Consider the following 26,397-nt stretch of genomic DNA (forward strand, 5'->3'; position numbering starts at 1 on the left):
GCTACTACTTCCCATTCTGGGGCTGTTGTCGGACTACAACTCCCATCAACCCTAGCTAGCAGGACCCAGTGGTCAGGGGTGATGGGAGTGGTAGTCCGACAACGGCCGGGGGGGGGGTCCTAGTTTGAACAACCCTGGAAGTGTGCATGCACACGAAAGCTCATACCAATGACAAACTTAGTTGGTCTCTAAGGTTCTACTGGAAGGATTTTTTAAAATTTTGTTTCAACCCTGGAAGAGTTCCTTTCTGGCGCTGCCCTCTAGGAGGCGCGCCTAACAGGCAGCAGCCTCGGCGTCCAACCCAGGCGATGATCCGGCTTCGCCGCTGCGCAGGCGCGTTTCCCCCAGCAGCGCTCCATGTCCGGGCGGAAGTGGAAACCGACAGCGCCGGAGAAATCCCCACCCTGGGCTGGAAGAGTTCGGTGTGACGTCTGCTCCGCCGGCTGAGCCACGTGAGCATACAAAGCCGGTTCGATCAGATGACCTGCCGCAGGGAGAGGCCAAGATGGAAAGGCGGTGAAAGGGGAAAGGCGGAACAAGGATCCCGCCTGCCGGGGTGGGACTGGTGAGTGATGGGGTCGCGCTTGGCCAGAGCGGGGATGTTTGCAAGGCTTGCGGGGAAGCTGGCACGGTGGGGACGGGCGCTGGGGGCTGCTGGAGCGGGTCCCAGCCTAAGTGGGCGCGGACGCAGCCTGTCAAAGGGGGGTCACGCGCGTTCCCTGCTGCCCGACGGGGAGATGCTAAGTCGGTAGATGTCTCCAGGCAGCAAGGTAAAGTGGTGTACTTACTCAGCTCCAAGTATAGATGCGCAGCCCAAGGGGTGCGCGCAGAGGTGTGGGCTCAGGAGCCTGTCAGGTGCAGCTGCATATGTGCTTGTGCATCAGCGTGGGAGGGATTGATTGGCCGTGGTTTTTTTTTTAATTGTTATGATCTTGAATAACGTACAGATCTGGAATGGGTCACGAGACAACGTACCCCAGAAAAGGGCATGTCAGAGGCTAGATCATGAGATGCATGCTTGGCAAGGACGAATTATGTTGTTGTTGTTTTTAACGTTAAGCATGCAGATGTCATGGGTGACTTTGTTCTTTGCCAAGGATAACGTTTGGCTTGCCCTGCAGGGGTGGGGGGGTGGGTAGCAGTCATTGGAGTGTCAATTCAGGAAACATGAAGGAGGGGGGAAAGAGCTGCTTAACAGAGGAGAGAAGGTTGCACTTGTGAATCGGGTAGGTGTCATTTTATGTTATTCTCATAGCTGTCAAGTTCTCCCTTTTTTAAAGGGAAATTCCCTTGTGCCGAATAGGCTTCCTTGCGAGAAAAGGGAAAACTTGACAGCTATGGTTATTCTTTTTTGTTTAACGCGCTTGGACACTGCTGTACATGGCAACGTCCAAATTATTAACCGCAGCAAATGACTGCACACGGAGATGTCATTTTCATGTTCTAAACAGAGGTTATTTCTATTTGGGAAAGCGAGGGTCCAAGTGGAGGAAGTTGCATAGCAGAACTGGAATCCAGTTACTTTGCAGTAGTTACGCAAGTTAGGTGGAAGTATCTGTTAAAAGAAGGTTTTCTTGCTGAGGAGCCAGTGTAGATTGGGAAAGCTGTGAAGAAATGTAGTCGAGCAGAGAAGTTGGAGCAGGCGGATAATATATGGTGGATTTGAAGTGCAAACTAAATGTCATAGACAATATCTCTCAGCAGTAAGCACTTGGGATACAGTGCTCAGTAGAAAGACTGTGGTAGCCTAATTAAATTTAGGTGAGGATGCGAGGAAGGGAGCATGTCTCAGGGACTGGGGCTGTCATTGAACTGCTGTCTTCTAGGAACTACTTGAGCACTGTGTGTACACAAGGGTGGTCGTGTAAGTATGTTATGGGCATTTCTTCTCCAAGACTTTCTTTTTCTTTTCTTTACTCCTTACAATGTATTATTACTATTACTGGTTTTGATTTTTCCTCATCGATACAACCAGTGAAGAAAAACAAGGAAAGGAAAAAGAAATCTCTGCAATGGATCATAGCAATTTGTAGTGCAATATCAAAGTAAACACTATCGGGGGGGGGGGGGAGGGACTAAAGAGAAAACATGGGTTGGGTGGGGAGGGAGAGAAAAGTGGTGGAGTCCAGTGCAGAATCTGGAGCAATTCACAAGATTGTGATTTTCCATGGCAAGTAGATCTTTGCATTCACTTCAATGAAGGCCCCTGTGAGTGATAGCATTATCAAAGAATTGGCGAGGGGCTGTATCTCACTGGCAGATCTAACATTTGGATGTGGAAGATCCCAGCTTCAGTTGTGTATCCAGGTAGGACTGGGAAAAATAAATGTCCCAATACTTTGGACAGTTCTATGCTAAGTTACCATAAATGGACCAATCAATGCTTATTTTCTAGGGCAGGGATGGCCAACTCCCAAGAGACTGCGATAGAGTTAAAAAAGTGGCAGTGATCTACCCCCTTTTGGGGGGATTCTGGTCAAAGTTGTTGAGTTTTTTTCAGGGAGGAGGTAAAATGTTGAGCTTTTTTTAGGGGAGCCACAGTTGTTCAGCTTCTTTGCGGGGAACCAATGATCTACCAGTGATCTACCACAGACGTCCAGTGATCTACTGGTAGATCATGATCTACCTGTTGGACATGCCTGTTCTAGGGGAACACAGGGGGACATTTTGTGAATCTAAGTTTGGCCTCATTGTGGAGCAGTATTTCAATATGAGTGGGGAAATGAGAGTATCCTTAAACATTTTTTTTAGTAAAAAAAGCACTGGGACCAATAATGCAGCTGTTTTGCAGTGCTTAGGAGGCAGTCACCTAGGAGACAACAAAGCTGTGTAAACTTTTTTTCTTTTTACAGTACTATTGTCATTCTTGATTTTTCACTAAGGTATATGACCAGTTATGATGTCAATATCTTCTCAGAATCTCTCTGTTCCCTTCTATCTGAGGTTGTAACCCTTCCTCCAGTACTTTTCCAGGTATCACCTTCTCTAGCTGTTATTGCTGACTAGCAATTGGCCTCTTGTGCTTCCTGCTACTTCATAGTCTTTAATCTAATCCATGCCATCAGTGGGGAGGAGACATTTTCCTGGCTAGTTTTCAAAAGAGAAGAACCTCACTAACTATTGATGGGGTAATTATAGGATGGCATTAGGCCAGGGGTGGATAGGAGAATAAGAGAGTGATTATCTGTGTCTTGCAGTGCTCAGACTCTAATAGCTAATTGCTGAGTGTTCTGCTTCAGCTATGATATATAGTGGGATAGGAGGGAGTACACAGCTATTGCTGTGTAATTATCTGTACTTGGACTACTTTGTGCAAGAGCTTGCAGTATAAGTTGTTAGGCTCTGCGTAACTAGGGTTTGCTTTGTTATATAAAGGTTGGAAATTTTAGCCTTTTACAATTGCAAAAAAGGATAGAGTTTAGGGTCCATTTTTGGTGAAAAGGCTGAGATTGCTCCATGTTTAATACCTTTTGGCAATGGCAGGTTATTGGGATATTCGTAATGCAAGTTAAATTCATCTAAAATAGTGCAACAATTGTTTTTGGTATAATTCAGTGATGAAACTTCCCTTCCCTTCCCTTCTGTGTGAAGTATGTATACAGTATGTGAATGAAACTGAAACCTTATCTTTATACTATGCATTTGCTTAGCTTGCATATTTCTGATGTGTGCTCTGTAGTACGTTTCTATTGCAGGTTCAAGATATGAGCTGTTGGAATAGAAATCCAGATAAATATATTAGACAATTACTACTGGCACTGCATTTGCATTACAGCAAGATAGCCCTATGCTGAAGAGTGAAAGAAACATATTAATATAAAGCAGAATAGGTGCCAGACAAATTCCAGCAGAAAAGCAGTTGCCAGCAAAAAAATAAAAAAACTTGCACCTGGTAGTCCAAAATCTTGGCACATTTCAAGTCACATTAGAACTTGTAAAACCTAAGGGAAGTGAACCTACAGAAACTGTTGTTAATTAAATATATGACTCATTTGGTTCACACAGTATGTGTATATGGAACTGTATGGGCTGCATGGACATAAAATAGAAAAAAAATCTTTTAAATTCTTCTTAAACAATGGCTCAGTTAGATGTAACACAAAACCATGATTTGGTGGTACAGGAATGAGTATTCCACTTTCTCATTCTTTCCCCTTTCTAGTTGTACAAACTATATTTTTGCTGTAATAGCAAACTGTAGTTTATTACTAACTCTGAATAACAGGAGATAATTTATGTCTTTGGAAGGAGAGAACAGAGAATCACAAAATATGTTTTTGATCCTCTAAATGGTTTGAAGCACTGGGAATAGTAGGTCTGAAGCAAGGCAGTCCAACATGTGGCTCTCTAGGCTTTTTTTGGCAGCCCTTGGCAACATTTTTAAATTTTTTTTAAACATTTTTATTGATATTTCATAAAAAATTACACAAAATTTAACTATAATCAACATTATTGATTTATTGTAACGCACTGTTACAATAAATCAAATTAAACATGAATTTACACAAAGTAACTAGAAAACAGTACCTTGGCAACATTTGACGCCTTTCCCCGGCAGCCCTCATACTCTCTTCCCAAAGTCATATAAGTTGGGAGGGGTCTAGGACCCTGCTGGAGCCTTGCACCTCCTTCCCAAATCCCTGCACCTTGCTTAGCTGCCTTTGGGAAGGCAGCATGAGGGCATGTGTGTGTCAAATTTTGGTCTCGCTCCCCCACCCTGTGCGACAAAGCAATGCACGGCCCACAGGTTAAATGGGTGTGACTCCCTCTTAGTTAGTTCTTATTAGTCATGCCACTTATATGCATCAACCCTACTGACATATTTATAGTTTGTTGCTCCTAAAACATAGCTGCCAAGTACCCGGCGGAGAAATCCGGGATCGGCAGCCGCGCGACACCGGAACTTCCAGTGTCGCTTTGCCCATCTATGGGCACCGAAAATGGCCGGCGCTGGCCCCGGAAGTCACGTCTACGCATATCCGGAAGTACGTAGATGCAACTTCTGGTGTCGCTTTGCCCATCTATGAGCACCAGAAAATGGTCGGTGCCGGAAGTCGCATCCACGCATGTCCGGAAGTGCGTAGACACAACTTCCGGTGTCGGCGCCGGCCATTTTCGGTGCCCATAAATGGGCAAAGCGACACCGGAAGTTGCGTCTACGCACTTCCGGACATGCGTGGATGCGACTTCCGGCGCCGGCCATTTTCTGGTGCCCATAGATGGGCAAAGCGACACCAGAAAAATGGCCGCTGACAGGAACAAAAATAAGGGAAATTAACGGGAGAGGAGCTGGAACGGGAGACCTCCGGGAAACGGTAAGTAAAAACAGGGGTTTCCCAGGAAATACTGGGTACTTGGCAGGTATGTCCTAAAATCACAAGGAACCATCAGACTTGCTAAAACGGTTTTCTTGGAAATCAAAAATCATAAAAACTTGGAGGGGAAGGGGAGCCAAGAAAGAAGTTCTCAATCTCCACAGTGAACTTCATTTCATCCAGTCTTCTGCAGACTGAGTATCAGTTATCATTTCCAAAAAAGAAAGAAAAAGAAAGGAGGTGTTGAGTATCATCTGTTTATTTTTTTTGCATTTTATTTTCCAATGGAAAGGTATGTTTTGGCCAGGGCAGTCTTAAGTATACCTGGTGCTGTGGTGCAAAGATCCCTTCAGTCCCCCCCCCCCAGTTTCCCAGAGTTGCCCAGCAGCTTTGCGGGGCTGGAGGAGACGGGCAGTGGCCGGAGGGTGGCTCCGGCATGGCATGGTGGAGGCGGGCGAGGGCAGTGAGCTGATGCCGGGAGGCGCCGCGTTCAGCCTCCGCCTCTTCCCTGGAGCCCTCCAGAACTTGGCGCCCTGGTGCCCCGCGCCACTTGCCTCTATGGGCAAGACGCCCCTGGTTTTGGCAACAGGAGGTGTCTAGGAAGAACAGGAATAGCTGAATTGACCTTTGCCAATCTGGTGCCTTCCAGGTGTTTCATACTACAGCTCCCAACAGCCCCCCTGTTTAGGGACAACAGCTCCCATTGGCCATGCTGGCTGAGACTGATGGGAAACAACTGAAGGACATCACCGTGGCAGAGGTTGAGATAGATCACAGTCTTTGTAGGTGAAAGTCATGTAGGTGTTACCTGCTTAACCTAGAAACATGTGGGAGCTGTATCTGATGTTAATGACTGCAATGTTTTAAAAAGGTAGGGGTTAACTCTTTTGTACCCAAGTTCATCAGTGTGCATGGAAGAGGAAGCAAAACTTTCAGTTCTTTGCATGAACACTTTCTTTCCCCCGAAATCTAAGCCCACAACTTTAACCTGGGTGATAGAAAAAGCCCCTGGCCCCTTTTTAAGTTTGTCATCAGTATCACCCAGGGGCAAATTGCAGGATTCAGAAAATAGGTGCTGACTTCTAATGTGCCTCTTATTCTGATAGTGGGGGACGTGGAACCGACACATATTCGGCAGCTAAATTTGGATACCTATCCTGATAACGTTCAAGGTAGTGGCCATGGCCGAAGAAATCAAGAGTGGCGATCTCGGTTTTGCCTTCGGGGGGGAAAGTGTAGGTGTCCCGGACTTTGACAGTGTTACTCTTTGACTCCGGTGATAATTATAGCTAAGTGCAGGAGCTAAAGCACTCCTCTGATCTGGAGTTTTCCTCTGAGGTTGCTCCTGTTGCCACACCTCCTGCGTAGGTCAGGAGGTGTGCCACTATATAATAACTCTCCCTGGCAGCACCTGCTGCACGGGATCAGAGCAGGGCACTTGTGCTGCAGCAATGTCCCATCCGGAGAAACCTCATTGGATGGATGCAGCCGCAGCCCAGGGAGGAAGCATTGAGCTGGCAGGGGCTGTGGTTTCTAATGCTTCTTCTCCCGCAGCCACAATGTCCACCAGGCGGTTGCGCAGTGAAGACTACAATGACTACAGCTCCACAGAAGCGTCTCCGGACAGTAGCCCTCCAGAAGGCTTGAGCAACTTTTCCAGCCCGTCGTCCTATCAGCGGTTTGGAGAGGCAAACGGGACGACGTAAGTGATTGTGCTCTTCGTCGGAATCTGTTTGCTTGATGTTGCACAGACAAATTGCTTTCAGTGAGGCGGGAGAGAGATAAAATTAGTGGACATTGTATAAAGTAAGGCTTTATCCAGGACGTAAATCCAAAAAACCCCTCAGAGAGTAATCATATGCACCACTTAGGCATGGCTAAGTTCACTAAGTTTTTTGGGAGTAAGCGTTCAGACCTGAACACGAATTCTTCTTTCATCTAGCAGTTATGTCACTTGTGGGTAAGTTGGGGCACTTCTTAGACCCTCGGGTGCATGAATCCAGTCCACCAAGATTATTGTGACGTTTCAGATTATTTAAGACCAGGGCTCTATAAATTTTCTGGCCCCTTTATTTCCGCAGGACTCCACGATTTGCAAGCACACCTTTTTTCCCAAGATGCATTGCACATCTACTCTGAACTTGGAAAACCTGCCCTCTGCCCACGTTTGGTGTACTGAAACCAATTAAAATAATGAGCTCTCTGTTTATGTATTGGGTTCCTTGAAGTCTCAGACTTGATGCCCCTGATCAGTAACAGTTATGTGCAGGAGCAAACCAAGACGTTCCTGTAGAGAAATGCGTAAATTCGTGTTAGCTTCCAGGAGAAAATGCAACGCTTCCCGGTCTCAAAAAGTATTTGATTTCATAGTTCTTCGTTCAAATGACCAAAATATCTCTAACTTATATCGTATGTTATTTTGCTCTTTGCCCTGGCTATTGTTCTTATCACCCTTTTCCCACACAAAAGGAGTTTCAGATGCAGCTGGTTAATCTGTTGAAGAACTTAGAGGAAGCTTCAGAGCTGGATCCTACCTGCAGCCTGGAGTTTGTTTTTACAGCTTCAGTTGATTCACCTTTCCTGCAGACTAGAGATAGACAACATGGTGGCCTACAAGTGATGTTGGACTACAGCATCCATAATCCATGTACACTGTCCATGCTGGCTGGCGCTGATAGAAGTTGTAGTCCAACAGCATCTGGAAGGCATCATGCTGACTATCCCTGCTGTAGATGAAAGATCTGACCATTATTCTGAAGGCTGTGATATGTCATGATAGCATGCTCTGTGTGCTCTAGAAACATAGCTGCCAAGTTTTCCCTTTTCTCGCGAGGAAGCCTATTCAGCATAAGGGAAAATCCCTTTAAAAAAGGGATAACTTGGCAGCTATGTCTAGAAATCTCAGCTGGTCTAGAATGCTGCCAGAAGCATGTGAGACCAGTTGCTCATAAGCTACACTTCCCACTGATTTCTTTCCAGACTACACTAAATGTGTTTGACTGCTTAAAGCTTTTAGGTTACCCTTAAAGAGTGTCTTCTCCCATATATTCTGTTCTGCCTTGTGAGAGAAGGCTAATGGGAATTATTCTGCTCTAAATGTAAGACCTGAAATAAGATTGTATGCCCCTAAATTGGTGGTTTATGCAGCTGCCTCTCTAGAGAGGCTTGTCTAATGCAGTGTTTCTCAACCAGTGTGCCTCCAGATGTTTTGGGACTACAACTCCCATCATTCCTGACCACTGGTCTTGCTAGCTAGGAATGATGGGAGTTGTAGTCCCAAAACATCTGGAGGCACACTGGTTGAGAAACACTGGTCTAATGTATCAAAACCTTGTAAGTTTCTAGTGAAGATTCATCTGTTTTGCCTTCTTTCAAATGAAAGAATCCACCTCCACCTTTCCTACTTCTTTACCTTTTTTATTTTGTCCACATTATCTTAATCATGATGATGCTTGAAGTTTAGTTTTGTTCCTATGAAGCTTATAAAATGTGTTAGTAAAAGTAAAAAAATAAAAAAGTTGTTAGGTGGCCTTTTCTTTTTTTAACCACTGAGAGCATCTTCTGATTTGAACAAATAAGTTCAAATATAAGTTAATAACAGAACCTGTTTTTCAGCTTGTCCATTAGTGCATCCTAATCCTTAATTGTATCTTAAATTTTGCATGGAATTTAAACCACAATTGAAATTAGTTTCTCAGATTATGTACAACCCACTGTCTCCACTGGGGAGAAATAGGGATGCTCCCTTGAATGTTATTGATGGCCTTCTCTCCATTCGTTTTCTCCTCAGATGGTTTCAAACCTTAATACACCTTTTGAAAGGCAACATTGGTACCGGCCTGCTGGGGCTCCCATTGGCCATCAAAAATGCTGGCATTGTGGTAAGACTTTTGCATTTGTTCCAGTGGCTCAGATTCTGTGGTTACTCTCAGCCAGCTTTTGTAGAAGGCAAGATGAGCTTGCAGGTTTCATTGTCTGACAAATGGCGTTTATGCTGATGGCTTGGGACAGAAGAGGGAACCTGTGGGGTTCCATACATTTTTGGACTACAACTCCCCTCATCCCTAGGATCTGAACTCTCAGTTGTAATCTTAGTTGGGCTACCGCAGTCACAAAATAATCTAATCACTAGCAATTGGTAAGCTGCAAGTTCATTTTCTGGTGGGCATGGAGTTACTGATTTACTCGCTGTGGGAGGGAGAATCAAAGGAGACAATGAAAGAAACCAAGGGAGCAATTTCTTCATTAATTAGAGTTGCAGCATGGGAAGTAGTCCTTGACTGCTTTCAGCAAGCTCCAGCATCCTACTTCAATTCAGGCTGCAAGCAGAACAGAGAAAGCATGTACTAAGACTACCCGCCCTTTTAAATAAATGGAAGCCTTCAGCCAGAGAACTGATTGCTATGATTTTCAAAGGAGCCATCGAAAACATCTAAGCCAAAAACATTATTGGGGTTCTCTCCTTCCTGTTCTACTAGTAAGTGCCCACGACAGCAGGGAAGTGCCTGTTTGTACATTATGCAACAGCAGCCCAGCCCAGCCTGAGCAACAGATCTGCTCTCTGTTTTGTAACATTGCTTAGGTGTTAGATGTATGTAGGCCGTAACCTAAAAAGCATTTCCTCAAGTGTGTGGAAATTATGCTCCCTAACTTTCTTCTAGGATACGCAATGTGGGCATAAGCATTCCAGCTAAACATTAGGTTCTGACGAGACATCAGGAGACACTATCTGGCAGTGAGAGCTGTTTGACAGTAGAACAGACTCCCACGAGAGGTGGTGGACTCTCCTTCCTGGAACGTTTCTAAGCAGAGGTTGGATGGCCATATCTCATGGATGCTTTAGCTGAGATTCCCCGCATTGCCCGGGGGTCAGACTAGATGACCCTCGGGATCCCTTCCAACTCTGCAGTTCTATGATTCTTCCAACACAACAGGGTTCTTCAGGGACACATAATCAAGAAAACTGCAATTAAACTATGTTGCATCAAAATAGTTCTAATTTCATGTTACGAGATACTGTATACAAAAGAATTTATGTTAGCTACACCCAAGCAATATTTTAGCCACAAACAAGTTAATCTGTAATATTTATTGTTTTTAAATCCTAAGTGCTTGCTACTGTAAATAACTTGAGTTAAAAAGAACAAACTCTACCCATGGGCTTACTAGCAAACAAGGCAATTTGGAAAAGGGAGTGGAAAGGACCAGGGCGGGGACGTAACTCTCCCAGTGAGATTGGCTGAGAGTGGCGCTTAAGCGTGGCTGGATCGTGAGCTGCCTTTTGCATATGTCATGTTTCCAAGGAGGAATGGCCAGAGCAGAAAACAAGAACCAAAAGGAGCCAACAGAGACGTAATAGAAGAAACTGAGAGCCTGGAACTTTTTCAGGTGAAAAAAGTGAAATAGGGCTGAAAAGAGTTTCTTTGGGATATAGTTGTGCTTGCCTAAAGCATAGGCATGCAGAAACAACTAGTGCCCCCTCTACTTAACAGGGAGGCAGCACAACCTCAGACGCCTCCATTTTGAAGCACCAGCACCTCTGCGATTGCGTTTGGCTCATGCACCTTCCACCCCAACAGTGTGAGGCAAAGAGCCTGCGCATTAAGAAGAGATTCCGTCTCCCCCTTCCTTATCCTTGTTCTAGTCCTCCTCCTTAGCCCTTGATCTACCAAGCAGCCTCCTTATTCTTCTGAGCTGTTGATGTTCTGCTGCTCTTGGTTTGCCCGTGAAGTGTAGGAAGAAGCCTCTTAACAGAGGGTCCTTCCTAGCCAGCAGTGAGCAGGAGGTGGCTGTCCTTCTTCAGCACTGCTGGCAGAAGATGGACTTTCCTCCTGCAAGTGGAAGGCTGAGCTGTGTTTCTTCCCAAAAGGTGAAACCTAGCATTGCCATAATGAGGGGAAATGGCCTTTGCCAAGACACCAGGCCCCTTCCATGCCTTTCTTGATTACTGTGGTAACTAGACCACTTGATGCCCATCTTCAGAGCTCCTCCCATTTACACAGACCTCTGTGCTCCATTAGAGTTGGTGCAACATAGTGGCTGAGTGACTAAGTTGTCAATCAGGAAGTCCCAGTTCAAATGTGACTTAGGCCATCAACTAGTATTGAAGAAGAAGAGCCTTGCCAGATCAGACTAATCCAGCCTCCTCTTCCCACATTGGCCAACCAGCTGCCTATGAGGAGCCCGTAAGCAGGACTAGTGAACAAAAACACACTCCCCATTTGTGCTTTTCAGAGGCAGACTGTCTTCTCATAGCCATCCAGGCAAGCCAGATCTGATAGCTTCCCACCTGCAGAGTTGCCACACAAGGTGGTTGTAAGCCAGGAATGGAAAACCAAAGGCCCTCCATATTGCATTGGACTACAACACCATCATCCCTGGCCATTGGCCGTGGTGACTGAGGCTGATGGTAGTCGTAGCAACATCTCCTGGGCCATTCCTGTTGTAAGAATTACAAGATACAAGAACACACGCACATGCTATATTCTATCATTGGTAACCCAATGATGGCCCACAGAAACAAACCTCTGGGAGAGCGTGAGCTTCTCTTTCTGACGAGTGGCTATGGTTGGGTTTACTGAAATGAGAACTTGCATTTCTCCCTTCAGCCACAAGAGTGTACTCCTAATGCTCTTCTCTTTCTTGCGCTGTTTAGATGGGTCCTCTCAGCTTGTTTGGGATTGGAATAATTGCGGTGCACTGCATGCAGATTCTGGTTAAGTGTGCTCACCACTTCTGCAACAAGTAAGAAGAAACTCCAACTACTGTACTTTTATTCCTCAAAGAACATGAATTTGCCTTGCCTGTCAGTGACATCCCTCTTTATATTCCCTTCCCATTCTTTGAACATAATGGAACTCGGGGAGGGGGACGGGGGACCCTGGCTTCCATTCCCTTCCTTCCATGACTGCCAGTCTGGGTAGACTAGTTGTACCAGAGGCTTTCAAGTAGGCTGCCACCAAACTCTTCGTAAGATCCTTCTGTCCCTGGGTGGGACAGTGCTTTCAGGGGGTCCAAGACAAATACTTAGGAGGGGAAGCAAAAAGAACAGGCATCCCCAAACTGCGGTCCTCCAGATGTTTTGGCCTACAACTCCCATGATCCCTAGCTAACAGGACCAGTGGTCGGGGAAGATGGGAATTGTAGTCCAAAACATCTGGAGGGCCGAAGTTTGGGGATGCCTGAAAAAGAGCATCCAGCTTTTGCCTGCCTGCCTGCCTGCCTGCCTCTCTCTCTCTCTCTCTCTCTCTCTCTCTCTCTCTCTCTCTCTCTCTCTCTCTCTCTCTCTCTCACTCTCCAGAGCCCAAGGTAGTTTGCCTTTCTCTGTCAAGGCCCACACGCACACATAACATGAACCAAGTTGATGAAAGTGTGTGAGAGGCAAGTTGTCTTGTGAGTCTCACTCAAGCCCACCCAAGACTTGAGGCCTAGTGTCGGGCAGCAAACAGTCTGAGAGGCTTCCAAATTGTCTTTGTTTTCTCCCTTCGCTCCTTGCTCACGTGTCCTTTCGTCCCCTTTCTTTTCAAATAGGCATCAGAAACGATTTGTGGATTATGGCGATGCTGTGATGCATGGACTGGAAGCCAGCCCCGTTGCGTGGCTTAGGGCTCACTCCATCTGGGGAAGGTACTTGCTCACCTTAGTTGCATTGCTGGAGGTGTGAGTTTGGGTGTAAGCAGCTTGTGCATGTGGAAGAGGCTAGTGAACCATTACAGCGATGTCTGGAAGGATGCAGCTCTCGTCATTCTTGAGCATTGGCTATGCCACTTGGGCTGGTGGGAGTTGGAGTCTGACAACATCTGAAAGGACAGAGATTTGACCCTCCTCAATCTCTTTAACATATTAAGTGTATTGGGGGGGTAGTGATGGCTGCGGGAGAGACAAATGTTCTGTTTAATAATGCTTTTAAAATATTTCCTTCATGGAGGGAGGAGGTGCTCATTCATTGCAAAAGTTCATGGTTGTCCACCCCACCCCACCCCGGATTGTTTTTATTGTTGGCTTAATGATTATAAGCATTATGTGACTTAGTTGTATTAAGCTGTATGTAACCCACCCGCGGGCTGCTCAAACAAATCTGGCCTATAAATGCATGCTTAAGTAAAACCGGCCTGTTTGGCTCAGAATGTGTAGATTTCATGTATTTGGGCAGATGGTAGATGGTTGATCAGGTATGTTGCATTTATTCTGCAAAGTTCTTGCTATGAAATCAGCGTTCTAAATATGAAAAACTTGACTGGGTTTTCCAGAAAATGTTTATATATTAACTTGGTAATCATTATAATAGAAAACATAAAAAAAACAAATCTACTTGTGCCATTGACACCACTTTTTGCAAATAAGCTTTCAAATTTCTGAAACCGTGAGGGCTTTTTAAAGACTGGAAGTTGGAGTTCTGACACTAGTGCTGAATGCTGAATTTATCTATTTAGACCTGTGGTTCCCAACGTGGGGCACACGCCCATGTTGCATCAGGATGCTTAGGTGGGGCATGGCCAAAAAAGGTTGGGAACCACTGATTTAGACTGAATTGCTACAATTCATTATTTTTCAGGCACCTGGTTGGTTTTTTCTTGATTATCACTCAGCTGGGGTTCTGCTGTGTATATTTTGTATTCCTAGCTGACAATCTGAGACAGGTAAGTCTATAGATAATTTACTGGTTCTTTTGTCTACAGGCAGCATAGTTGAGAATTCAGGGATTTAAGAGGTCTTAGCATCTTCATTACTGTAGAAAATGCTAAGACTAGCAGAGAAGGGACTTGTTTCTATGACTAGAGCTGTCTTAGCTGGTAATAAAACCCAACCCTTCTTATTCTCCTTTTAACTTGTGACAAATGCATGGCTTAGCTATGACATGCAGTACAAAACTCAGGACCCTCTTACATATCAGGCTTGGTCTTGCCTTAGTCCTGTTGGATAATATGTTGCACCTATATTTGGCCTGGAATAGGGTGATGTACTTAACAGGCACCCTATGGCTGTGTACCTGCAGATACAAATTATATAAAAAACAAGTTTATATAAATTATACAAATTATATAAACACAAGCTTGGGAAGCAAGGCCTTCTCTGCACCCTGGGTCCGGGATGCTCCCATGAGATCTTGTGGGAGCTCAGACGACCCTGCAAGATCTCATGAGAGCAACTGGAGCCATCACATGGAGAGGTCCTTGCTCCCAACAAGTCAGGAAACTTAAAAGCCCTTTTCGTACTGGTAAAAGCCAGAGCTAGTTGTGTCCTGAGATATTGTGAGCTACAATGCTTATCGGCCTCAGCCAACATGGCCAACCAAAACCTCACTGGCTACTCCTGCTCTAAGTCCTAGCTCCTTATAGTCCCCTAGTTAGAATTAGATAGCCGCGTATTAACTTATTGACAATCACACACGCAGAATCATATTACAAATCAAGCAAAAACCACCTGCTTGCTAATCACCCATTCATCTTTCTTCTTCTTCTTCTTCTCTTGATCCTTAGGTGATATCTGCGGCCAATGGCACAACCAACGACTGCAGTGCCAATGAAACTTCGCTATTGGCTCCAACCATGAGCTCCCAGTTATACATCCTGTCCTTGTTGCCATTTGTGATATTGCTCGTCTTTATCCAGAATCTCAAGTTCCTTTCCATTTTCTCCATGCTGGCCAATCTTCTCATGTTTAGCAGCCTGATAATGATATACCAGTACATTGTGAGGGTATGTACAAAGATCAGTGTGGAATCTTTTCAGAATTTCCCTGTAGCAATGGTGGTGCCATTTTGCAGGACCTCCTGCAATTGTAGGTGAGCCATCAGAGGAGGTTGCTGTAGTTCCAAGGTCAGCGCAGTCCCTTGAATGGAGTGTTTCCATTTTAATATAGCACCCTCAATGTACATGGTGCATAGAATAAGTAAACAACAAGACAGGTTTCTGCCTCTACCGGCTTACGATTTAAATTTCAACAGAGAATGGCAAGCAAAATGTGTTTTGCTTCAATTGAAAGGTGAAGATGAAGAAGTTAAAAGCCAAGCCTTTTTGCATTTTGAGGAGGAGAATTCTTCCCTAGGAAAAAGGGCAAAGAGTTAGATTTTTTTAAAAGTTCAACAACATCTAGAGGGCCGGAGGCTCACCTTTCCTGATGTACAGGAAGAAGCAGAATGTTTTTGCTATGGGTTGAACACAAGGAGAGAGAGAGAGAGAGAGAGAGAGAAAGAAAGAGAGAGAAACACTTTGTCACACGGGCTGCAATACATCCAAAAAGACTAGCCACCACTAGTGTTGCAGAGCTGATATTGGTAATGTGTTCGGCAAGTTTAGGAATAAGCATAGTGTTACATGGGCAAGTTCTCTAATGTTGGTTGGCTTTTCCTTGCATTAGTTCTGTTGTGAGTAGGGTGTAGGAGTGGTAGATAGATATTAGATATTCTACATTTCCTTTCAGAGCGGGTGAGATAAAAAACAAAGTAGCTAGGTGGTACAGCTAATGCTTTGCAAGCAAAGGGTAGAATTCGATGTCAAGCTCTTCCACTTCTGATTACACACACACACACACACACAGAAAGTGAGAGAGAGAGAGTTGCTGTCTAATAACAACAGGGAACATTCCTCAGTACCAGGAAAAACATACGAGGTGGCCACACCACACTCGCTGTCCCTTCACAGAAATTGCTTAGAAGGTACCTGCACATTTTGCCCCATAGCTTCCTAGGAGGGTCAACAACACTCTTTAAAAATGAAAGTTCAGAGTCTGGGGGCAACTGCTTGGGGGCACCAGTGAAAGCCTTTGTGGGCACTGAGCTAGATGGACCAGTGGTTTCAGCTGGGATGAAACAGCTCCTATGTTCCTATTGGAGCTCCCCCAAGGAAGTCTTTGGGACCTTTTCTCTCAAATATAAATGACCTTTTCTCTTGTCCTTTGCCAGGGCATTCCAGATCCCTCCCATCTGCCTATGGTGTCCCAGTGGAAGACCTATCCTCTGTTTTTTGGCACAGCTATCTTTGCTTTTGAAGGCATTGGAGTGGTAAGTCTTTTCCTTGTGTGTGCTTGGCTTGCTTTGCATAAACATTTAATTAGGGGTTTGGATGCAGTAGCTCCCTGGTGTGCTGTGAATCCTGTAGCACTTAGGCACCAGTTGCTGAACATATGGGATGGCAATCTATGCGTTCTAGTCATAGATATTTTATTGTTGCCTCAACCTCAGGTTTTGGAAAGAATCCATGTTTCTCTTTGCAGGCTATTGATAAACCTGTAAAAAATGGTCTGGCGTACTGGGATCAAACACTTTTAGATTGTTCCCCTCCCCCCTAGCTTAAAATCTGTATTTGCAGTTGTGACACATAACCGAGATGTGGGTGAGTGGACTTGCCTGTGTAGCTTTATTTTCATGGTCTTCAAAGCTGGCTTGTTGGAGGAAAGTGGGATAAAATGGGAAATGTTTGATCTCTCCCGTCCTTTCCTTTATTACTCAGGTAATTGTCTCTTTTTATGGAGCAGTGGTTTTAGCTTCAATTTAGTTCAGTGGCGATCTTGTTTCTGAGCTCCTGGTGCCATTCTGAGATGCATTAGCTGAAGAAGCATTGCGTTCACAACAGTATACTTCCAGTCAACACTGGTTAGGTCACAGCTGGAGCAACTGAGTTCAGTTTTCAGTTCTCTCGTTGAGAAGTATGTCAACAAATTGGCCAGGGTTCAGAGCAGACAAGGTGGTAAAAAGCTTAAAGTGCAAGGTGTATTATGAGATTCTGAAGGAAGTAGATATTTGTTTCGTTGAGAGGAAAGGTATGAAATGGATTCGTATGATCGCTGTAGGGAGGTTGAGAGGCAAAGAGGTTATGCTGAGTGCATCTAATCAGAACAGCAAGGAATGTTCTTAACTGGAAACATGAAGGTAGTTGATTTGCACATTTATAGAATCTCCTGTTCTGGTTGACTTGCACGTTTGTAGATTTGGGTGAAAAAGACTGCAACGTTTGGGTTGGTCTGTGTACAGGCTGTCAAATATCTAAATTCAATAACTACAGTTTCTGTTGGAAAACTGACCTGCATCTTTTCTGTTTTGATCTTTGTTGATTGGTTAGCAGCTTTCATTTTTCATATTTAAGAAAGCAGGATATTTAAAATATAAATAAATTATAGACATGCATTGATGGCACAAATGCAATTTAAGTCATGTAACATTCTGAATTTGTGACTTGTAGGGCTCATCCATGGTTGCTTGTGTTTGGTTTAGAAATCTCTAAAGCCCTTCTATATAGAGCATCTCTGCTTGTTTATGTTTTTCTTTGTAAAGTGCAGACTGGCTCATCGGTCTATGATTTCAGCAATTGTGCAGTATACACAATGTTGAAGAGTTATTTTTTACTCTGACCTGTGTATGCTTGTATTCTCTGGAAGCAGCAGTTGTATTTGAGTCCTTGCAGATTGCTTCTTGTGTGTGTGTGTATGTCTTTTTGAATCCTGTAACACAACAAGCATCTCTTACTTTTTTTTTTTGTCAAGGGCTAAAATGGCAGGAAATGAGTTTCAGACAGCTTTTAGAGATGGACTGAGGCTCAGTATTCTTAAACTGTTCAAATATCCCAATGGACTTTGAGCTTTTCATTATTGGTACACCAGGAAGGCTTTAGCTGTCCAGAACTTCAGAACTTGACCCACTGAATATTTGTAAATAAGGGGGAGGAATTTGAAGCTTCGGATGGAATGTTACTTGGCACCTGTGCTTCATGTCCTTTATCGTTATCGGGTCACTGTGTAAACATCAAAGCCCAAAGCCCAAAGTCGATTAAGATTTCTTTATTGTTACAGAACATCCTGTACAATAATGGCAGCAATGCGTGTTCCTTAAATGAGCAGTGAGAAGAAATTAAAACTTTTGGTTTTTGCAGTCCTTTCTTCCACAAATAGAAGCCTTTTTTTTAAAAAAAAAAAAAAGGTGCAACATAATTATGGAACATAAGATGCATCTCGTATGCCAACAAAAGAAACTTAAATTACAAAAAAACCTATATATTGGGAGTTGCCTGGGGGCTCAGTGGTACTCCAGAGATCTTTCCCTGGTGACTGGATTAGACAGCTAACTGTTCAGTAGATTTATTGGTGGCTATAAGCTATCAGGTTCTAGACATCTTCAATGTTCAAGAGATGGTGTATTTAGTTACCAGATGCTGGGGATTAACAGCGTGTTGATACTGAAAATACATTTTCGGCATCTGGCTGAATCCTGAGGAAGACTGGATTGATGAAATTGGCCTGCCCTGGTGCATTGTGTTATGTTTTTTGAGGTTCTGTGGCAGAATTCACAGACCTAAGTCTCGTTCAAGTGAAGAGTAAGGCGACTTAAAAGATTTCTCTCTTTCCCCACCAAGGTGCTCCCTCTGGAAAACAAGATGAAGACCCCTCACCATTTCCCCATCCTCCTCTATGTGGGAATGGCAATTGTCACCACCCTCTACCTCAGCCTTGGAACCCTGGGATATTTGCGCTTTGGAGAAAACATCCAGGCCAGCATCACTCTCAATCTGCCTAACTGTTGGTGAGTTGAGGCAAGGGAAGTGTCTCTCCCGGTGCAAATAAGATGTCGAATTGCAGGTTACTCTCGGTTGGTTTAGAATGGAAATACGCGGATAGATGCTAAGGTGTAGGAAACAATTTGTAAGAGACCTAGGGCGCTCACTCTGTGGCCAGAAGATGTTCAAGTGGAGCGCACTGTGTGTTTGTGTGTGTGTGTGTGTGTGTGTGTGTGTGTGTGTGTGGTCAAGCCTTCATGGGTTCAGGCTCCTCAAAAGTCATCCTTTCTGCCCTGTGCTCATAATCACTCCCAACGGTCCATTTTTCTTCCACTCATCTTTGTGTTTTGTCTGAGATGATCCAGAGACCAGTTGTGATGCTATAACCAAACAGATACTTCCTGTCCAAAACTGATGATAAAGTCAAAGTTGCACTGGGTGTAGCCATACACTTTGTATCAGAAGGAGGCTAGTATCGCTCTGGGGAAACATATTTAATGGGTTGCTGCCATGGAAGCATTAAACAGAGCAGCCAACACCTGCAATTGCAATATGGCATCTTGCTTTTGCAAGTGACCTGTCTACTTCTCGTTTGAGTTTCTTGGGATCCGGTACCTACAAAACTTCCTCCTTCCTTATTCACGTCCCTGAAAATCTGTTTACTATTCAAGTAATTTGACTGCACGTGTTGCCACATATTGGACACGGCCTCTTCTGAAAGTTCACTACTGGTTATAAAACAGTGGCTATGACCCAGTCTGCAAGCACTAACTTAACTTAAATCCTTGTTTCTTTGCTGCACGGCTCAATTCATGATAGAAGCTTGGGGGGATTATTCTCCACATTCCTTTACAGGCTACTTTGAACCTGAAGGATGTATGTTTTGATAACTCTGGTAGTTACCTCTGTGAAACAATTTTTGAAGGCAAACATACTTGGTACACTCTGACCATTAAAACATTGCTGATGAAGAATTGTCCAAAGAGGGCCTTGTCCTGGGATTTTTTCACTGGAATTCATTTTTATTTGCCTCACTATCATACTGGAATTGATTCCTATTTGAATTCATCATTACATAAATAAAACCATTTGAAGACTTACTTGAAATTCATCTTCCTCCTGGCCCGAGTTCTTGCAATTTACTGTTTATTTATGGACTTCACCAAGAACTCCAATTTCTACAGTAATTCAACGTGGCTGTGATGCTGGCTGGAGAGATGCAGAAAATAGTACTGAGTTAAGGTCGATTCCCCCTCCCCCCATCACTAGACGTTCATTGGTTTGGGCTGTTTCATGTCACAAAGGTGCCTTAGGGTGCTCAAATATGTATTTTAGGCGTACCTGCGGCACACAAAATGTTGCTGGACTACTGCTCCCTGACCATTGGTCACACGGACTGGGGCTGTTGGGAGTTGGAGTCTGGCAACACTCACAGGGCTACAGGTCTCCCCGCCCCCTGATCTAAATCCAGAAGTGCTGGAAGAAATCCTTGCTGGGCGTTGGGGGTGGAGAGGTATGATATGATGCAGGCTTTTTTCTTTGCCGGCAGCACTGCTTGTGTCTGTGGATTTCGGTGCTTGCTCTGAGCTCATTTTGCGCCGCGTATCCACTGCTACCAGGCTGCCATGCAGATGGGCAGGGGACAACTCTGTAGGCAGAGTGGATACGCCATATGACTTCCAGGCATGGGATGTGCAACATCAGCACTTCTAATTAGGACTGGGAAGCTTTGCTGTGCTGCGGAACACACCTTAGGGAAGTGTTCCATTACGTTGCCGGAGCTTAGAGACCTTTTTTGCAAGGCAGGGAACAGACTGTTCAGTCAGGGCAAGGGGCGGGGATTGTGCTGAACATGGACTTTGAAGCCACCTAGGATTGTGCAAAATTCTGTTCCTGTCCTGTGGCAAGCAGCATATTATTTCTGTTCCTTGCAAGGCAGGAACACTTTCTCCTCTTTCCTACTGTTCATTGCATTTGTTCAGATCACCAGAAGGCCTAGTTCTCTGGGTCCACATCTTTCCCATCAGTCAGACCTTATATGCAGCTCCTATTGTTCCTCTTTCTGGAGAAAATAGCCTAGAGCAGTGGTTCCCCATTAGCTAATTCAGGGCCGGATTTAGGTTTGATGAGGCCCTAAGCTACTGAAGGTAACGAGGCCCTTTATATGTCCAGCTGTCCTTTGTCAACAACAAATTGTCGCTGCTTTTTGTGTTTAATATATGCTATATAAATTATATATTATATATAGTATATATTAATATATGCTATATAATATAAATAGGTACCGCTACAGCGGGAAAGTAAACAGCATTTCCGTGTGCTGCTCTGGTTTGCCAGAAGCGGCTTAGTCATGCTGGCCACATGACCTGGAAGCTGTACGCCATCCCTCGGCCAATAATGCGAGATGAGCACCGCAACCCCAGAGTTGGTCACGACTGGACCTAATGGTCAAGAATCCCTTTACCTTTACCTTTATATGGTAATTTATGGACCTAATAGGTATCTAAAGCCATTTGCACATAACAAAATATGTGATATTTTAGGGAGCAGGCTAGCAGGCAAGGCCCATTACTTACATCATAGGAGCCTACACAACACAAAACACTGTTGCTGTATGTAGGTTTTATTTTATTTGTTTTTTATCTTATATTTTGGAAATGTACATCCAGTTGTTGTTTTTTTTGTTTTTTGGGGCCCCCAAGAGAGTGGGGCCCTAAACTATAGCTTGTTTATCTTATACGTAAATCTGGTACTGAGCTAATTACTGAGGAACCCCTATTTTTTCAAAAGCCAAGCCACGGACTTCCTGCTTTTGAAAATTTTGATAACTCTATGGTAGTTACCTTTGCGAAACAATTTTTTGAAGAAAATGTAATAAGCAAAGGATTTTAGGTATACTAAAAAACAGACTAGGACTGAGCAATACCTGTTTTTCAGCATTGCGATATATCAGCAGCTAAACAGCCCTGTTTAGGGAAGTTTTAAATGTTTATTGCTGTATTCGGTTGGTAGCCGCCCAGAGTGGCTGGGGAAACCCAGCCAGATGGGCGGGGTATAAATATTACTATTATTACTATTGTTATTATTATTTTCTGATATATATATGTCTGAAATTGGAGATCAGACATAGGGATGAGGGAACAGTCACGGAAATCGGGTGGGAATGCGTGCAGGTCAGGCGTGGGGATGAGGGAAGGAGCAGCCATGGAGTTTGGATGGGTGGGGGGAGGAGAGGAAGTCACCTCCACTGCATGGTTTGAGTGAGAGGGGATTGGGGAGGGTGCGTGAAGCTGCCTGAGAAAAGCTGCTCCGCCTCAATGCCAGGGGAAGGTAGCACCACGGTGCCTTGAAGTGAGGGCGATCTGCTGCCGCGTTCTCTGTCACCTTGAGGCGGAACCTTGCAATCAGCTGTCCCGTTTTCTCTCAGTGTGAGGGAAGGCAGCTGCGTTATCAGCCAAGATCATCCTGCGATATCCACGGTGCCTTGAAATCGGCTGCCCTGCTTTCCCTCACGCAAGGAGCGATGGGTTGCTGCATATTGCCGAGTCAAAAATCATTGTCGCAGTGCGATTTCGAAAGCGATTTTGGCCAATATATCGAAAAGTCTCACAGCGCTGAAACAGACCATGAAATCTAGGATATTACCATGCAAAAATGACAAAAGTTTAGTTGTTGGGGAGGCAAGGAATGGGGCTTCGGACCCCCTGGATGCGTTCCGCGGAGCCCCAGGAGTCCCCGGACCCCTAATTGGGAAGCACTGGCCTAGAGCTTTGTCATGCATTGCAAGCTGCAAGGCCCAAAGGACAGAGAGAGCTCTACATGCACAAATGCACCCCAGATCTATGCGGAAGTTGAGTTTCAGAGGTTTGTCTTGTTATATAATCCATGGGTCAATTTTACTTCTTTTTTACTTAGCCCTTCCTGAAGTCTTCCCTCCATGGATTTTATATCCTTGTTAAACATCTGTTGGATTCCCCCCCCCCCAAATTGCGATAATATATGAGACTCCGTCCTCTTTTTCTTTCACTTGTCTGGGGCCCATGCTTTCTAGATATTCACTTACCTTTGTTACCTTGGCTTTCCATTCACTTTAATAGTTTCTATTTGTATTAGCTTTATTTCTGTTTTCTCTAGGATGCTAATCAAATGAGAATTCCAGTTCATTCGCTTTCTTGCTTAGTTCCTTGATAATACATACAACTCATTATTTGCCTTCTGAATTATTCATCTTAGTTCCAGTAAATTGTGCGTATGATTTTCAGTAAAGCAGCTGATATATTTACTTATTATAATCTGACGTTTCAGCTGTTGTTAGTCAATTCGTAATTAATTTTAACTTTGTTTGTCTTAACTTTGTAATTCAATAATCAAGTGATTAATCAATCTGTAATCCAATTCATTATGCTATCACTTTAGAGTTAGTTAGTGATTCAATTATTCATTAAATAATCACTTTGTAATCCAATTTATTGTTTTATTATTTCAGTTCAAAGTTCATTTGTTTGACTTGGCTTAGTAATTCAGTTCCTTATATGCCTATCACTTGTGTATGAAATCTTTGATCCACTCTTTCCTTATTATTTTATCATTAGTTAATTTATATCTTCAGCTTCTGTACATTCCTTGTTCCTTTCACCAAGTCCTAGTTTAACTTTGATCTTATTTCTTTCTTCGCTCCTGTAGTTCAATGTCCAGCTCCTGTAGTTCAATGTTTCTGAGCTCAATTCAAAGTGTTGGTGCTGACCTTTAAAGTCCTAAGCAGCTTTGGCCCTATATACCTGAAGGAGTGTTTCGTTTAGCCCGGACACTGAGATCCAGCTCCTTTCACACCGATGGCTCACTTCCCCTCTTTTCGCTTGTTTGTTCTTTTGCTGACTTTTGATTGTTGCCATTTTTACGTAACACTCTTGTCTTCCACGTAAACATGCTCTATGGGTAGCTCCTGAAATAGCTTGCCTGTGAGCCAAGCTGGTGAAAGTGCAAGCGGCGATGACGTCTGTATTGCATGGGACTTACACCCGCGCTAAAGCTGGCGAGCGCTTGGCTGTGGGAGAAAGGGAATGATCAAAAACTGTGAAATATTCATGACTGAAACTGATAAAAAAAGCACTTTGAAGGTATGCTTCAGCTTTTCCTTTAAAAATAAAAAATAAAGTCAGGGTAAAATCATGCTTGCTGCTGCAGGATGGGACGAACGTCTTTTCAACTGCACATAGAAATTCCTCAGAAAGATGCAATGCAAAGGTTTTGGGTTACTGATCATAGAAGTAGTTGGGTGTATCTGGCACAGCTCAAACATTGGAGTGAAGGGTGCTGCTGTGGAGCTACAGGTTTAGTGGCCTGATCGATTTCTTAGTGCTCTGTCAAATTTTCTCTTCCCTTCCCCCACCAAATCTTCACGCCCGTCTTTCTTCATTCACTTTGCCAAAACAACATGAACACATTTGGATGCTCTATAGAGGAAAAAAATAAGTATATGCAAATTGGGTTTTAATCTGCGTAATTGCAGGCATGTAAATTTGGCTTCCTTGACGTAATCGTTGTGTTTTTGGAGGGATTGTTTACAGTATGTATAACCCTTGCTATATGGCTCCAAATTATAGGTTCAAAACCCGATGTTGGCTTGTGATTGTGGCTGAAAGTTGGCTCCCTCTTTGGACAATGTGAAAGCAGACTTCCAGAATGTTACAGCTGCTCTCGGGCAGAACTTCATTTTTTTATTTTTTTGAAAAACAGAAATTGTGATTATTGCAGTCCAGCTAATCTTATAACCATCTTGGCCACTCCTCTTTCCACCTGCTCCTCTTTTAAATTGCGGAAGGAGAACCTTTTTTCAGCCTGGAGATCACATCCTCCCCTTCCAAGGGCCTCATCCTGCGGCGGGCAAGGCAGAAATGTGCAGAGCGTTGAATGTGAAGTTTACCTTTGTACATTAGGCTAGTTTCTTCACACACAGACACATGTCTCTCTATCCTCCAGGCTAGCAAGAAACTCTTCTTGGAGTTCAAGTCCAGGCAAAAACCCTCCAAGAGGGGGCAGAGTAGGCTTGGTGAAAGTTGTGAATCGAGTAGGTGTGTGATCTGAAGGGAGTCGCTAGGGCCAAAGAGAGTGTGACCTGGAAGGCAACATTTGCCCCCCCCCACCCCACCCCCAGGCCTGAGGTTCCCCATCCCTGTTGTAAGCAGATTAGCCAAATAGGATGTAGCATTCACTGGCCTCACCCAGTGCCTTCCATCAATACTTCCTGTTTCATTAAAAGAGAAAAAGAACCCTGCTGGGGCAGACCAAAGGCCTGCTAGGGCTGCATCCTGTTTCACACAGTGGCTAACCACATGCTTCTTGGGCATTCTGAACCACTGTTTATAGTCTACTGCCAGAATGGGTTTTTTTTAATATACCGCAGCAAAGCTTTGTTTCATGATGCTGTGGTTAAAAAAACATTCCGCAAGCCACCTAGAGAACAGTGGGCAGCTTTTATATACATTTGTGGGCAGCTTTATATACAGTAAGCCCTCAACTTACACAGGGGTTAGGTTCCGGGGATCGTGCGTAAAGCCAAAACTGCGTATCGTCAAAACCCATTGGGTGCATTGGCAGGTGGGTTTGCCCCCTTTCAGCTCCCTTAAAAATAAATAAATTAATAAATAAATAAATAAATAAATAAATAAATAAATAAATAAATAAATAAATGCCAGGTGCTTGATGCACCTAAGTTGCAACTTTACTGTACGTACAGTAAATAAAATAAGATAAAATAAATAAGCAACATGAGCAATTGTCCTCTCCTGCTGTTGTTCCGCAGTGCTTCTAATCCTAAGTTTCATCTTCTATGGGTTTTTCTGCTGACTTTTAAAAAGCCATCTAAGTTGGTGGTTGTTGCCCCATCTTGTGAGCTCTATAGTGCATGGAAAAAGTGCTTCCTTTTGCCTTTCTTGAACCTTTTATCCTTCAGTTTCATTGAATGGCTCTGGGTGCTGTAGTAAGGAAAAACCCCTATCTGTCCACTTTCCCTGCGATCACTATACATAACTAAGATACGGTACGGTAATCTTTATTGTCATTGTCCCATGCAGAACAATGAAATTGAACATCTACATCAAACTTACACAACCATCAGCATAATTACCCCCTACAAAACTCTAATACCCCTCCTGATTTACCCCCTAGAACTCTGATGCCCCTCCCTCACAGACTGCCTTTCGCTGCATTCAAAACCGAAATCGCTCTTGGATAGAAACTGTTTCTCAGGCGGCTAGTCCTGGTCTTAATGATCCTATACTGTACCTGCTTCCAGAAAGCAGAAGCTGAAAGAGATCATTTCCGGGGTGCACACTATCCTGCACAATATCTGCAGCTTTCTTATAGCACCTGGAGGCATAGATTTGATCCAGAGTGGGAAGAGTGCACCCAATTATCCTCTCCGCTGTCTTTACTACCCTAGACAGCGCTGTTATCCTGAGCTGTGCACAGTATTCCAAATTTCAGTGCACTGTTGAATTACACAGGGACCGTACAATATTGGCAAGTTTTAATTCATCCTCCATTCACACACACTGCCGTTGCAGAGTATCCGAAAATTTTTTCCTGCTCGTTTG

At 44.1% G+C, this 26,397-nt stretch overlaps 1 protein-coding gene across 3 annotated transcripts in view; it reads left to right on the top strand.

Moving 5' to 3' along the window:
- The first annotated feature begins 374 nt into the window (after positions 1-374).
- LOC118080440 (proton-coupled amino acid transporter 1-like) overlaps positions 375-26,397 on the top strand; it is a 47,173-nt gene continuing 21,150 nt past the window's right edge. Inside the window, exons 1-9 of one of the 3 annotated variants that reach the window (XM_035105699.3) lie at positions 375-565; positions 6,870-7,017; positions 9,106-9,196; positions 11,971-12,059; positions 12,846-12,941; positions 13,870-13,954; positions 14,795-15,013; positions 16,219-16,317; positions 18,662-18,828. In XM_035105699.3, coding sequence (XP_034961590.2) covers positions 6,875-7,017; positions 9,106-9,196; positions 11,971-12,059; positions 12,846-12,941; positions 13,870-13,954; positions 14,795-15,013; positions 16,219-16,317; positions 18,662-18,828 — 989 coding nt within the window. In that variant the 5' untranslated portion in view covers positions 375-565; positions 6,870-6,874. Of the gene's footprint in view, positions 566-596; positions 771-6,663; positions 7,018-9,105; positions 9,197-11,970; positions 12,060-12,845; positions 12,942-13,869; positions 13,955-14,794; positions 15,014-16,218; positions 16,318-18,661; positions 18,829-26,397 lie in introns of those variants that run through there. The other 2 variants (XM_060271629.2, XM_035105698.3) reach the window with 2 other exon arrangements.

The sequence above is a fragment of the Zootoca vivipara genome, chromosome 2, assembly GCF_965207765.1.
Source record: "Zootoca vivipara chromosome 2, rZooViv2.hap1.1, whole genome shotgun sequence".
Lineage (NCBI taxonomy): Eukaryota > Metazoa > Chordata > Lepidosauria > Squamata > Lacertidae > Zootoca > Zootoca vivipara.